This window comes from Beta vulgaris, chromosome 7, assembly GCF_026745355.1.
Source record: "Beta vulgaris subsp. vulgaris cultivar EL10 chromosome 7, EL10.2, whole genome shotgun sequence".
Lineage (NCBI taxonomy): Eukaryota > Viridiplantae > Streptophyta > Magnoliopsida > Caryophyllales > Amaranthaceae > Beta > Beta vulgaris.
This window is the reverse complement of record NC_079208.1, coordinates 59710445-59723248: the sequence shown is the minus strand read 5'-3', so window position 1 is coordinate 59723248 and position 12804 is coordinate 59710445. Positions and strand designations below refer to the sequence as shown.

At 36.3% G+C, this 12804-nt stretch overlaps 2 protein-coding genes across 2 annotated transcripts; one reads left to right on the top strand and one right to left on the bottom strand.

Annotated features, from left to right (window-relative positions):
* The first annotated feature begins 856 nt into the window (after positions 1 to 856).
* Positions 857 to 6016, top strand: LOC104900250 (enoyl-[acyl-carrier-protein] reductase, mitochondrial). Its single transcript, XM_010687632.4, has 10 exons — positions 857 to 1089; positions 1194 to 1291; positions 1675 to 1806; positions 3888 to 4031; positions 4241 to 4343; positions 4516 to 4615; positions 4713 to 4789; positions 4882 to 4960; positions 5151 to 5269; positions 5487 to 6016. The coding sequence occupies exons 1-10, from the start codon at positions 914 to 916 to the stop codon at positions 5578 to 5580; spliced, it is 1122 nt and encodes a 373-aa protein (XP_010685934.2). The 5' UTR covers positions 857 to 913; the 3' UTR covers positions 5581 to 6016.
* A 505-nt stretch (positions 6017 to 6521) lies between these two features.
* Positions 6522 to 11316, bottom strand: LOC104900249 (hypothetical protein). Its single transcript, XM_010687631.4, has 12 exons — positions 11137 to 11316; positions 10940 to 11043; positions 10176 to 10211; positions 9951 to 10024; positions 9842 to 9882; positions 9615 to 9686; positions 8836 to 9037; positions 8615 to 8710; positions 8462 to 8529; positions 7917 to 8109; positions 7699 to 7782; positions 6522 to 7049 (listed from the first exon to the last, which is right to left on the bottom strand). Exons 1-12 carry the CDS (start codon positions 11256 to 11258, stop codon positions 6990 to 6992), a joined length of 1152 nt encoding a protein of 383 aa, XP_010685933.2. The 5' UTR covers positions 11259 to 11316; the 3' UTR covers positions 6522 to 6989.
* Positions 11317 to 12804: the final 1488 nt, after the last annotated feature.

Below are 12804 nucleotides of genomic sequence, written 5' to 3'. Positions count from 1 at the left end.
TCAACTTATCGTACATTGCATGAGATCAAAAACTAGCTGAAGTAATAAATAAATAAATAATATGGTTTATTACCTCGCTAAGTTAATACCTAGTACCCTTTAAAGTGGATTAATTGCCATTTACTCTTTAAAATTTGCACCTTACGTACTTATAGACATTTTGTCTACCACGTAATGTATAAAGTACAAACGTCTTCCTTTTGAAACAAAGTTAGATACAACTATCTCTCCAACTTCATGAAATCTAAGGATCATATTTCAACCCAAATCCAAAATCCTCAATTATCTTCGAGCTTGTCAAGAGTTCTACTAACTAGAACAAGAAGATAAAATAACAAATACACATATCCCGTACCAAGGATGTATTGGCCTAGTGGTTAATATTGAGGTGCTGTGAACGATAGGTTACAAGTAGACTTGGGCATGGGTCAGGTCGGGCTTGGAGAAATGCCGGGTCGAGCTTGAAATTTTCAGATGTTATCCATGGCCCAGCCCAGGCCCGCGAGTTGGGTTCGTGCCTCCCGCAGGCCTGATCCGTGTTTTATGCTGTTTTTTTTTTTTTGGGAATTTTGTCAGTTTTAGGCTAAAAAATAAAGAAAAGGGGCATTCGATCCGCTGGCTCGTGCCGGTGTGGGCCGTCGTGGCAGGCCCACGATTCATGTAGTGGACAACGGGTCGGGTCCAAACTGTATTGGCCCGGTCCGCGTATTAGCCCAACCCATATCTATCTCTAATTACAGGTTCGAATTCCCCTCCCATTTTTTGTAATTGGTACTACATGCGTGGCTCGTATGGATCAAGAAATACACATATCTTGTTGAAGAAACGACATCGTTCCACGTTTAACAATCTCTAGCATCTTCTACTTTACTGCAATACTCCATTCTCCAACCTGCAAAAAGTGTGGAAAAAAATGGCGGCAATGAAGCTAATAGCTCTTAAATCAGCATACAAAACAGCGTCGTTTCACTCAGGTTTTCAGCAATTCCCACATCGTCGGAACTATGTCCGCGCGTTTTCAGCAATCATGTCTCCGCCTTCAATGGCGGTCGTTTACGACCAACATGGCCCACCTGATAAACTCACCAGGTGAAGGTCCCACCAAAACCCCCTATTTTCTCTCTCCTCATTATTATTACATTTCAATTCATAAATTTATATCTTCAATTTTTTCTGGGTTTTTGAAATTGCAGAATAGTAGAAATTCCACCTGTTGAAATCAAATCAAATGATGTTTGTGTTAAAATGCTTGCTGCTCCAATTAACCCTTCTGATATCAATCGAATTGAAGGTCTGTTTTTTTTAATGCAATCTTGAGGTTTGAATTTTGGGAAATTATATTACTTTGGATTAGATTGTTCTAGGTTTTGATTAATAGATAAAAAATGGTTTTTGATATATGCAGTCGTAAACATTTATGAGAAAATCACACGTCGATTGGTGTTATTAATGCGTATCTATTGCTTAGGCTCCGTTTAATTGGGTGTAAAACATTTTCAGTGTAAAATGATCTCATAGAAAACAATTTTATATGGGGAACAATTTACGATGAAAAACACAATTCCAAAATTCGTTCTGGAGTGTGCAAGAGAGTAAGGAAAAGGAAGGAAACTATTTACCAATGAGAAAACCTATTTGTTGAGCAATTTAATGTTTTTGTGTATTTAATTACAGGGGTTTATCCAGTGAGGCCTGTGCCACCGGCGATTGGAGGTTATGAAGGTGTCGGAGAAGTATATACGGTAGGGAGTGGTGTAAAGGATTTATGTCCTGGTGATTGGGTCATTCCTTCTCCTCCTTCCTTTGGTACTTCTTTCAAACTTCAATCACTAGTTTTTGTCATTTGCCTAAATGGACAGTGTGCATTGCAGTAGTTTTATTGCTAAGATGGGTGTATGATTAGATAGGCGCGAGCTTTGAAGATATGGAGTGACCCTATTGATGCTTTGAAATGAGAAATGGGGCGACTTGATCATGTTATTGTATGTACTAGGTTTATGTCAGAATCACATTGCACTTTTTGCTGAGATTAATGACATTTTCATTGTTTAGTTCATTGTGTTTTTATAGGTTTATCTAGCATACGTCATCATGATATCCTCCCTTGTATATGTGCTTCTCCAATGTGCTTTATTCATGCAATGTAGCGGTTTCCGGTGTTGGTTTACAGATGTAGTTTTTCTGTCTTGTTGCAAATACTGTTTTATAGCAAGAATACCTGTTGGAGAAAGGTTATGGGTGGTCAGTGCAAGTAAGGAATATTAAAATAAGCCACATTATCTTTGATTTGTCAACCTTGGAAGGTAGGAGATGAGCCTGAGGATGAAGGAAGCACAATGAATCTAGAGAACCACTTGATTTGCTGAATTGTCAAGTGATCAGCATGTTTGTTCTTGCAGTGACATGGGAGAAGTGTGATTGCTTAGTTTATGAATTGTTGTCCCTTATGGTTTTGATGACAACAAATTAAACTAAAGTACTAATAAATATTCACCAAGTCTTGTTTCTCCAAGTTGTATATATTGGATCCTTGAGAACCTTTGGAAATTCAATGAAGATTTATAGAGAAATCAAGAAAGAGCTAGAAAAATAAAGTTTTTGTGTGGGAACTCAAGAAGAGGAAAGTCTAGTTGCTGTCAAACTTCATGTAAGCAAACAGGAACCCTAAGTTTTATTGAAATGTCCGCGGAACTGGTCTGTTACTGCATTCACATGGAAAGTGGCCATTGTCCCGTTTGTAGTCACTAAACATTATGTGCCAAAGTTATACGGATTCAGATTTTAGGCTGACTAAGATAGTAATTCGTATGTTATCTCTTGATGGCCATTGGCCAGTTAACAACAGTTGCATGCATATTAAGTAGTAATGTTAAGTTAGGAAGATCATTTCATTAGAACTTTCATTTGAATAGAATAGGAGCATGGTGTCATGCCTAATTTCTAGGATGCTCGGGTTTAGTAGCAGTTCATGCAAGCTGGTCTATAAAAAGGGAGTCTTGTTCGTTTTATTGTATCTGACTTAAGTAGAGACTGTATTGCATAAGGAATTACGTAAGTTCTACATTTTGAGTGAGTTCCACAGAGGTTCCACCTCATTCTCAATTTTTTTCTAAGGCCTGATTTTATTCTTGTCTATAATTTGGGAATCGGGTAAGGGTTTAAGGAAAACTTCGTTTGGTCTAGGCTAAGAGTGAAGCCTGAGTCAGGAGTCAGGACTGAGGACTCAGAAAAGAAGACCCCTTTGGACGTCAATGAGAAACAACAAATAGTAATAGGTTTGTGTAATAGACTAGCCTGGGGGGTAGGGGTATTTAGTGATATACACTAGTTACTATGGTAGCTTGGGGAATAAGGCAAATACACTATAAATAGGGAGAGAAGAGGGATGAGGGTATCAAGAAAATATTGGAGAAGTTTATTTTATCGGTTAGTTAGGGAGTGTGACCAAGTCACTCGAAAACTTGGCAATTGTCCTTTTATTTTCTGTAATTTGCATCTCCATCAATCAAATATCATCATCTTCTTCCTAAATTCTACTGTCCAAATATCCAGTTTATTACAGTTTGAGGAATTCGTTGTTGGGAATTTGAGTTCGTAGAGTAACTCAGGTTGTGGCCTGAGTTCGTAATAGGTTTGTAATGGAGGTGTTTGGGTTATTATAGTGATAGAGTTGAGTCAAACCCCATGTGATAGAGATTTTTACTTGCTATTTGTAGAAATTTCCCTTGCCATTGATTTACTTTATTGTTGCTTTTAGTTTCCAGAAAAAAGTAGTTACCTAGTTCTCACTATAATCCCCCCTCCCTCTTAAAGCTTTCATCTAAATAACATCAGTGCTATTTTACTGTCGGGAACTAAGCTGATGCTGCATTTGTCACTTTACTTAGGAACATGGCAATCCTATATCGTAAAGGAGCAGAGTGTATGGCACAAAATAAACAAAGACACACCTATGGAGTATGCTGCTACAGTCACCGTCAATCCTTTGACTGCATTTAGAATGCTTCATGACTTTGTCCAACTGAACTCCGGTAATATGCGCTCTTTGTCTTCCTTATAACTACAACTATCAGCATAGAGTATGATCCCATCTTTGTCAGTTTCCTTATAAGGTTTTAGATGTATGTGTTACGCAGCTCTACTGCTCTAGACGTAACTAATCATCATTGATAGATTTCTGCGAATTTTTGACTTTTTCCAGTTAATAAAATACCTTTTTTGATCTGGCTGAATTTTACAGGTGATGCAATTGTGCAAAATGGGGCAACAAGCATGGTTGGGCAGTGCATCATTCAGCTTGCTCGGCTTCAAGGAGTCCATAGCATCAACATTATTAGAGACAGGTGCTAGTCAGAAAGTCTAATGTGAGCTCTAATTATTAAATTTGTTTAAACAACTGATTCTTAACCGTCTCAACTCAGCCAACAACAATTTGAAAAATGGTGAAGAGTTTTCATCATTCCTGAACAGCTGCAGTTTGGTCTGTATTGCATGACTGTTTTCCACTTCCTTTAGGGCCGGGGCTGATGAAGTGAAGGAAAATCTCAAGAAGCTTGGGGCAGATGAAGTTTTTACTGAGAGCCAACTGGAAGTAAAGAATGTCAAGGATATGCTGGTATTTTTTTCATTGACTCGGGCCTCTTCAGCGTCTGGATTCTAATGTCTACTTTATATCTTATAAGTGTTTCGTGATAAAAATATGAACTTTCTAGGGGACTTTGCCTGAACCAGCATTGGGATTTAACTGTGTTGGTGGCAATGCTAGTACTTTGGTTCTCAAATTTTTGAGGTAGTGATACTCAGTTTGTCATTTTATACCTCACTATGTTTTTTTTATGCATCTCTGCGCTTATGATTCTTGCGTTTTTTCCTTCTTGGCAGAAATGGAGGAACTATGGTGACATATGGTGGAATGTCCAGGAAGCCTGTTACTGCGTCTACTTCATCTTTCATATTCCAGGTAACTTGTTTCTAAAATAATTATGCTTTGATGCATTGCAGTGACAGGTTCATGTGAAGAGAGTCTTACTCTGTTGGTCAATGGTTATCATCTGGAGTACACTGTTAGATAGGCTTCGCGTTTATGATATGGTATGTTGTTTATCATTGTATTGTTTGCGGATGATACCATTTGTTCCATGAATATCTAGGATCTTTCCTTGAGGGGATTCTGGCTGCAGAAATGGATGAGTACAGATAAAGCTACTGAATGCAGAATTATGATTGATCAACTTTTAGATTTGATGCGAGATGGAAAGATAAAATATGAGTAAGTGTCACATTTATTTTGTTTAAGATTTAATTACCTGTTATTAACAACTCAGGTTACTTCAAATATTAGAATCTTCTTACAATTTCTGATTGCTGCAAATGCTACCGTGATCTGGATATCTTCTCCTTTATGTTACCATAGAGAAAATTAACAGGCTGATTAAAAATTTGAGAAATTAACATATGATGTTATTGTTACAACATATTTCTTGCAGCATGGAGCTTGTTCCTTTCAAAGAATTTCATTCAGCACTGGATAAGGCGCTCGGGAAACAGGGTAGCCAACCTAAACAAGTCCTCACATTCTGATTGCAGCGTTATGGGCTAGTGTGGTTTCTAAATCTGAGAGTCTTGGTCGGAGACTCGGAGTGTTCACTTATGGAATGGCAATTACATTGAAAGTTATAGAAATCAGAGATTCTGTTGAGCTCATCCTAAACTTGTGCATCGTAAATCTTGTATACTTGTTGATATGTCGATTCTCACGTTGCATCTTGCATACGTACAGAACGCTATACAGAAATTAACAGTTGCTTGACTTGTTAAATGCTTTGTAGGTTAGTTAGAAGAGATTATCATAACATTATGGTTTATGGGGAATGGGATAGCTCAGAACTGATTCCAGGATCAATTGTATTGAACCCAAATCAACTTTGATTCCGTTTTTTAAAAACTAGTTTTCGAGATCAAGAATTGTTCATTAGAAGGATGGATTATTAATATTGTCACTGTTATAATTTCGAGACATCATTGAATCCTACAATTGATGTAAAGTTCGCCTCTGTTTTGTATTCAATGAACTGCAGATTTTTAAGACCAAAACAGTAATGGTATAAAAAAAACCTACTCCTGAAATATACTCCTATCTGTCCCAAATTTCTTGGAATTACTGGTTTGGACGTTTGTGTGGCATCGAGACAGAGAGAAAAAGTTCATTGGTGCATGACATTTGCGGCCTGTTTGATAGTTGTTAATAAATTGTGGTAATGGGAATGAATTTTAAGTGTAATTTTATTAGGAAAGCAACCTTAAAATCTCCATGGGGAAATAATTTCACCCATAAACTTGTGTTTTTGTTTCCAAAGGAAAACGATTTTCATTCCTATTACCACTCATTACTAATAACCAACTACCAAACGAACCGTTGGGATATAACTAAATCGAGACAGGAGAAAGTAATTATACCGTAGTTGTACAATACAACAGGATTATGTGACGCAAATACTGCAAAGTACATCACAGGAAACATGTTGTGTGTTTTTGTTCCCTAACTGCTTTATTATGTCCGTGAAAACCTTAAAATACCATTTGAAATTTACCAATGACCAAGATATCGAAATAATGCCACCAAGATTGGAGAGTGATTTAACATCTCGCATGCAGCATTATGACATTGATCATCTTCAACAGAGCAATAGTTGATAGAGAAAAACTTGATATACTGAACGTAACCCTTCAGAGTTATGCATGGATACACTCTTGATAACGTCTAACGAATAGCAACGACACTAACCTGCACAAAATGCTGTGTAGTTGGTCAATAATTTTCAGCTTTATACCAATTTGAAAATGTATTTACCGCCTACTCATAACCCTTCGAAAGTATTAAGCAATGCAGCTGGATAAAAGTGTCCATGACTGAAGCTATGGAGCATCTTCCCAATGGATAATTGTAGCTCAAACAAAAACAGTTCAAATTAACATGTAACCAGCCAATTTCAGTGAACGTTTTCCTTCTCCAATATATAGTCCACAGCCTCTTCCACAGTGTCAACAACCTATACAAGCACACAAAAGGCACTTAAATATAGCTCGATCAACGATAAGCACAACCGCACAAGTAATAAAAGGTTCAAGTCTAATATTACTTCTCATCTACGTATAAAACTTGAACTTGGTCAAACCTCGGACCTACTAAACTTGTCACAACCTGGGACCTGTTCCTTTGCAAGTTAGTACATTATTTTTATCAGAAGATAGCCTATTGTCACAGGTTGATACACAAGTTGGAATTGAGAAAGCCCTCGAGACTGCTCTGGCCGAAGATGGGGCTTCCCTGCCCCATTCCGGCTAATCAACCAAGCCTTACCCAGTATCATCAGATTCAATGAAAAGGTTTCTCAAATGACCAAAATAGCAGGTTAGCCACCAATACATCCAGTTCATTTTAGAGAATGGCAAAAAAGAAGGTACGTGAGAATGTCTAAAAAATCAAAAAGGGATTTTTTTGGTCAACAATTCACGAAACAATGCCTACATTCAACCTATCAATTGAATTTGTACAAATTCCTCCTACTGCTAGAAAGATCCGAGAGATTGCAGAGTAACACCTCTTGACAATCAATTTACATATATGATCAGATACGTGTAGACTGTTGTTACGGTTACATTGTAAGCATCTCAAAAATATTCTCATTAGTTGCTTACCATATCTGCTGGAAATTCTTGATCATTTTCTTTTCCTCTAAAGACTCCAGTCCTAGTTAAAATAGAGAACCAAGGACGTCCTGCCTGAATTTACCAATACGATCATATTATTTGCTAGTACCATAACGTTAGATAAGCAAAACAAGCTGGTAAGGGCCATATAAACAACCTAAGATATAGATACCAGAATTTTAGCGTGTAGAAGCTAAGAGACTAACCTGTTGTGCACCTTTGATGTCAACTGAAGGGTTGTCCCCAATCATATATAAGGTTTTGAAAGGACTAATGCCGTCAGAGTCTTGATTGGAAATCATGTGGTTATGAAGTTGCCGAAGACTAGTTTCAGCTTTCTTGAAAGCAAGTGGATTTGGCTTCCCAACTGCAGAATATTGCAAAGGATGGGGGTGAATGCTGCGCAATCAAACACACAATCAGAGCTATAATAGTCAAGGGAAACAGAACTTCCCAAACCGCCCATAAATAAATTTTCTTTCTAGAAGTTAATCAATATGGTAATTCACAGATTGAATCCATTTTAGAGAAGGCAAAACAATGTTGAGAATTTGAGGTGCCACGGCACGCTATAATGGAAGAAAAAGAACTCAGGGTAACCACTAAACCAAGAACAAAGCAGTCTTAGGCCTCAGGCCCTCAGCACTTCTCCTCTTTTAAACCAATAGGACATACATGACCTAGAATTAATCAATTTTCAGATGGTAATGAAAGTTTACATGTTTATTAAATGAGATTCCACCAGTCCTACCTGTTGAAGACAGATTGTAAGGAAATCCTAAACGCGCCCATGCCAAACCGTTCAGTGGGGAAAGCACCCTATCTTTAGTGATACCATATTAGTAAATAACAGATTAAGACAGTATTTAAGGAAGTAATTTACAGAATCCAGGGTTAAAGTGACCTGGTATTTAAGATCATCATGGGCAAAGTATAAAGGAGGTTGGCTTCCAAACTCTCCTCCAGGAAGGCCTCCGGTTCTTAATATGTCACAGAGAACCTAAAACAACAAATGAAATTGGCATTATGAATAAGCCATTTACAATGCCATGAATAAATACAAATTTACCAAAAAATGAGTGGGAAAAGTAAAAAAGTTTGAAGGGAGTTTTTCATAAGATTAACCTGAACGTCCCTGCTCCAGTCAACAGAATCACTAACAACAAACACTGCCTGGACCCTCTTCGAGCAAACATAGTTCCTTAGCTCTGCTGAAGCTACATATTTGTTCTGTTCTGAACTCCTCTTCACTGTCCAACTTTTATGAGTTACCAGAGGATCAATGTTGTCAAAGCACAATGCGTAGTCGTCTATAGAAATAACATCCCTTGAAAATGAAACAAAAGTATGATAAGTCGCTGGTTTGAAAACGAAACAAGAGTATAATAAGCCGCTGTGAATAATTATGTAAGCAATACTGTCTCCAGCTTTAGATTGTGTTGTACTAGGAGAATTTTAGAGGGAAAGCAAAGAGAGGATTCCATTTTCCTTGTTTGGATATAACATGGGATGATATGAGAAGGGAGAGAAGGGAATTGGAAAGATACAAATCCTTCCCCCGTCCTGGTGTGTTCTTCATCTTTGAATAAAAGCTCCAGTGATGATGAGGTCCAATCGAGTGTAAACATAAAGTGAAATCAAGGCTCATTAGGTCCAACCAGGTGTCAAAAATTCAACTATAAGTTTTAGGTGAAGAGAATACACCCTTGAAAAATCAAATCCTTCCGATTTGGAAGGAAAATGCAAGCTCACCCTTTCCTCCCCTACCCTTCCCTCTATGATCGCTATCCAAACAAAGGCCAAATTCAATATACGCATCCTCTAGTAAGTTTCTGTACACTTAAACATAACACTTGCTGAAAAATAAAAGGAATAAATCATTGAAAAATTGACAATGACCATACTTGAATCCATATTCAGACATCACGGCAGCAGGTTCTCCTTTGCCAACAGCGACAACAAAATCATTTTCAAACCTGCATTCAGTCAACGACAGATATAAATCTTACATCCTACCAAGGATTAAGGAAGGTGATTGATTTGGTCCTTATTCTTTTGCTTGAATAGTGAGAAGAAGAAGCAGCAATGCTCAAAAGTATATTGTGCATCATATCTATGCAACAGTAAATACCTATGTGCCAGTTGTCTGAAGGGTGAATGTCCGTGCAAAACCTAAAGGTAAGATATTTAGTTGAAAGCGACCAGTATATAAAGCTTAACTTAGTAACATAGAACCTTACCTGTGAAGGGGAAACGCCTACACCAAATAGTTTACTCAACTCAATAGCCCTCTTGGATTCACGAACTCCACCGCCTATTCAGACATAGACAATAAAGGGTTATTTGAAAACGAAGAATCAAGCACACTTGAAGGGCATTTCACAGCACTTTAGTTCAGAAGAGGTACTAACTTAGGTTTTTCAGACAGTAAGACTGAACTAACATTCAATGTCAAAGAAATTTACCATTTGTTAGGAAGACATAGGGTATCTTCAAGGAACCTGCATTCAAAGCCATCCCAGTAAGAGCAAACCAAGACTTAATAACATCTATACAAATATGCACATTCTTCATCACCATTACATAAGCCAATTACAGAGAAGAAACGTTCCACGAGATCCCATTCTAAAACCCATTGCAATAGGATAAACCCACAAATACCACATACTATAACACTTCACAATTCTCTAACAAGGGGACCTAATAATTCACATTTTCAACCATCACAGGTAATCTTTTCAGGCTTTCTTATATAAAGGGCAACTCACAAATCCCATGATAATTTTGGATGTATACACACAAAAGTAAAATCAATTCACAATCAAATATTTTCCTCCACTCAATTTGTTTGGTGATCACCACATTTTAGTATACACTCAATGTGATTCAATAGACAATCAAATTGTTGATGTCATCTAGGTCTAGCTTAATTGGTAAAGTCTTTTAGATCGAATTCCATCTACATTACTATGCTTAATCCCTAATTCACACCAAAATAATATACAACCAAAGTGATGATTACCCAAAGAATTCTAATATGCACATTAAACATAAAGCTTATCACCCCAGTAAACTGCGCAGCCATATAATCATACAAGTGCTCAAATAAATACATAATTAAAGGCTAAAACTTTTAAAGCTCAAATTCTCTCAAAACTTTAAAACTAAAATACCCAGAAAAAAAAAGCAAAAATTTGTGGGAAAATAAATGAACAAAAGAAAAAAGTACCAGATGTGTTGTATAGCTTATTGAGAGCTTGAGTGGAGCCTCCAATGGTGGAATTTCCTCGAAGAAGAACACCATCAATGTCAAATGCAATGCCAAACGCATCCCTATCATTTTCATTTCATCACATACTTTTTTTTTTTTGCAGAATATAGAGAGAAATATACAGTTAAAAAAGAGAGAAATGAGGAGAGAGAAACCTGGAAGAAGAATGAGAGAAGGAACGCGAGAAAAGAGAGTAGAGTGGATGTAGAATTGATAAAGTTTGCTTCTTTCTCTGTGATATTATTGATGATGATAACTTATTCACGATTTTATGCATCTTTGTTTTGTTTTGTTTTGTTTTGATGAGACTTGTTTTTTCTTCTTGTGTAGGAGAGATTGAAGTTGAAAGAGCAGGTTCAGCTCTCCGGAGAACAGTTCACCCAGCAACTAATCATACACAAAGGCTACGGGTCGGGTTCTGATTGACCTGATTTCGCTCTCGTTTCGTACATCCTCAATTCGACATGGATTGACTTTTATACTATTGATATACTTTCTTCATTCTGTTTTAAATGAAACATTGGATGAAATCGTGAAATGACATTATTCATAGATCGATTTTGACTCCAATTTATAATCATTATATAAAGAAAAACATAGTCAGGTGAGATCTTGTTAGATTCGTCACGATGCATACTATCAAATTATAACTTTTTATATTTTTTTACGTGTGCATAATTGAAGATATTAATTATTAAAGAAGCGCATTGGGTTGCGTGAAAAAACAAACGTTTCATTTAAAATAGGACGGAGGAAGGATTGTGTTTTGATCGTGCTTTGTGATTTTTAGGCAAGGAAAAATAGAGATATGAAATCTTATTATATTCGTCTCTACTCTCTCTATATGTATTTTATTATATCAAATTTTTTGTACTTTTAACATATAGGAAATTAAAGATATTGACGGTTAAAGTTATGTGATGGGGAAGCGTGCTACCAGAAAAGTGTGTCAAGTATTTTGAAACATAGGAAGCAAAATTGTTCACTAAGTTCTTCTAAGGACAATTTTTTATCATTTCTATTTAGTAAACTGTAAACATTAAATGATCACGTGCATATGTAGCCAAATTCATTGATTAAATAATATTTGCATCATTTTAAAATTAATCTAACTTATTTTAAGAAGGTCCCCGATAAATTGGGATTTGATATAATTTAAAGTTTAAAACTTATATACTTATAAACTTATTAGATCAAATAGCATTGTGTAAAATTTTTCCAAAAATACACTTGAGTGACAAAATTCAAGCACCACATTTATTCACTATCTAGAGTATTCCTCATCCTTTTTTCTGCATTTACTGATGTACTAATTTTGTATGAGTAAGATAAAATCAAGCTCTAGTAGCGAACTGCATTTTACATTTCTTATATATTTTTCAATCCAAATATCCTTTAACATTAACCTATATGTACGAAGACTAAATGCTCCACTGGTTCTCAATTAGATAAAAAGCTTTAAAAAAATTGATGTTCATACACAACCTTAAGGATCGTTTTTTTTTTTTATTTCCTATAACATGCATTTACTTTTATATTATATCTATACCTCGTTATTTGGTGGGTCGGTATAGGTCATTAGAAGGTCATCTTGTTACAGGTCAATATCGCATTGTATCAGTCGAATTGTGGCTAATGGCTGACAAATAACAGGAAGACTAATATAAGGATTTAGAGGATATATCAAAAAACCGACTAGTTGAACAAACATATAAACTTAACCATACATGAATTATGAATATAATATGACCCAATCGATCAATCCTTACGTTTATTGAACTACCTTGTCCATTAACAGGTCAGCAAATTCGATATCTTGTCAG

What these genes read in the sequence shown, in the direction of transcription:
- LOC104900250 (XM_010687632.4), top strand. Translation starts at nt 914, where the DNA reads ATGGCGGCAATGAAGCTAATAGCTCTTAAATCAGCATACAAAACAGCG. An exon ending in TGATATCAATCGAATTGAAG is followed by an intron (nt 1,292 to 1,674) that starts GTCTGTTTTTTT and finishes ATTTAATTACAG; the next exon opens with GGGTTTATCCAGTGAGGCCT. An exon ending in GATGGAAAGATAAAATATGA is followed by an intron (nt 5,270 to 5,486) that starts GTAAGTGTCACA and finishes TATTTCTTGCAG; the next exon opens with CATGGAGCTTGTTCCTTTCA.
- LOC104900249 (XM_010687631.4), bottom strand. Translation starts at nt 11,258, where the DNA reads ATGCATAAAATCGTGAATAAGTTATCATCATCAATAATATCACAGAGA. An exon ending in TTACAATCTGTCTTCAACAG is followed by an intron (nt 8,110 to 8,461) that starts GTAGGACTGGTG and finishes TTGATTGCGCAG; the next exon opens with CATTCACCCCCATCCTTTGC. An exon ending in ACATCAAAGGTGCACAACAG is followed by an intron (nt 7,783 to 7,916) that starts GTTAGTCTCTTA and finishes TGGTAAATTCAG; the next exon opens with GCAGGACGTCCTTGGTTCTC.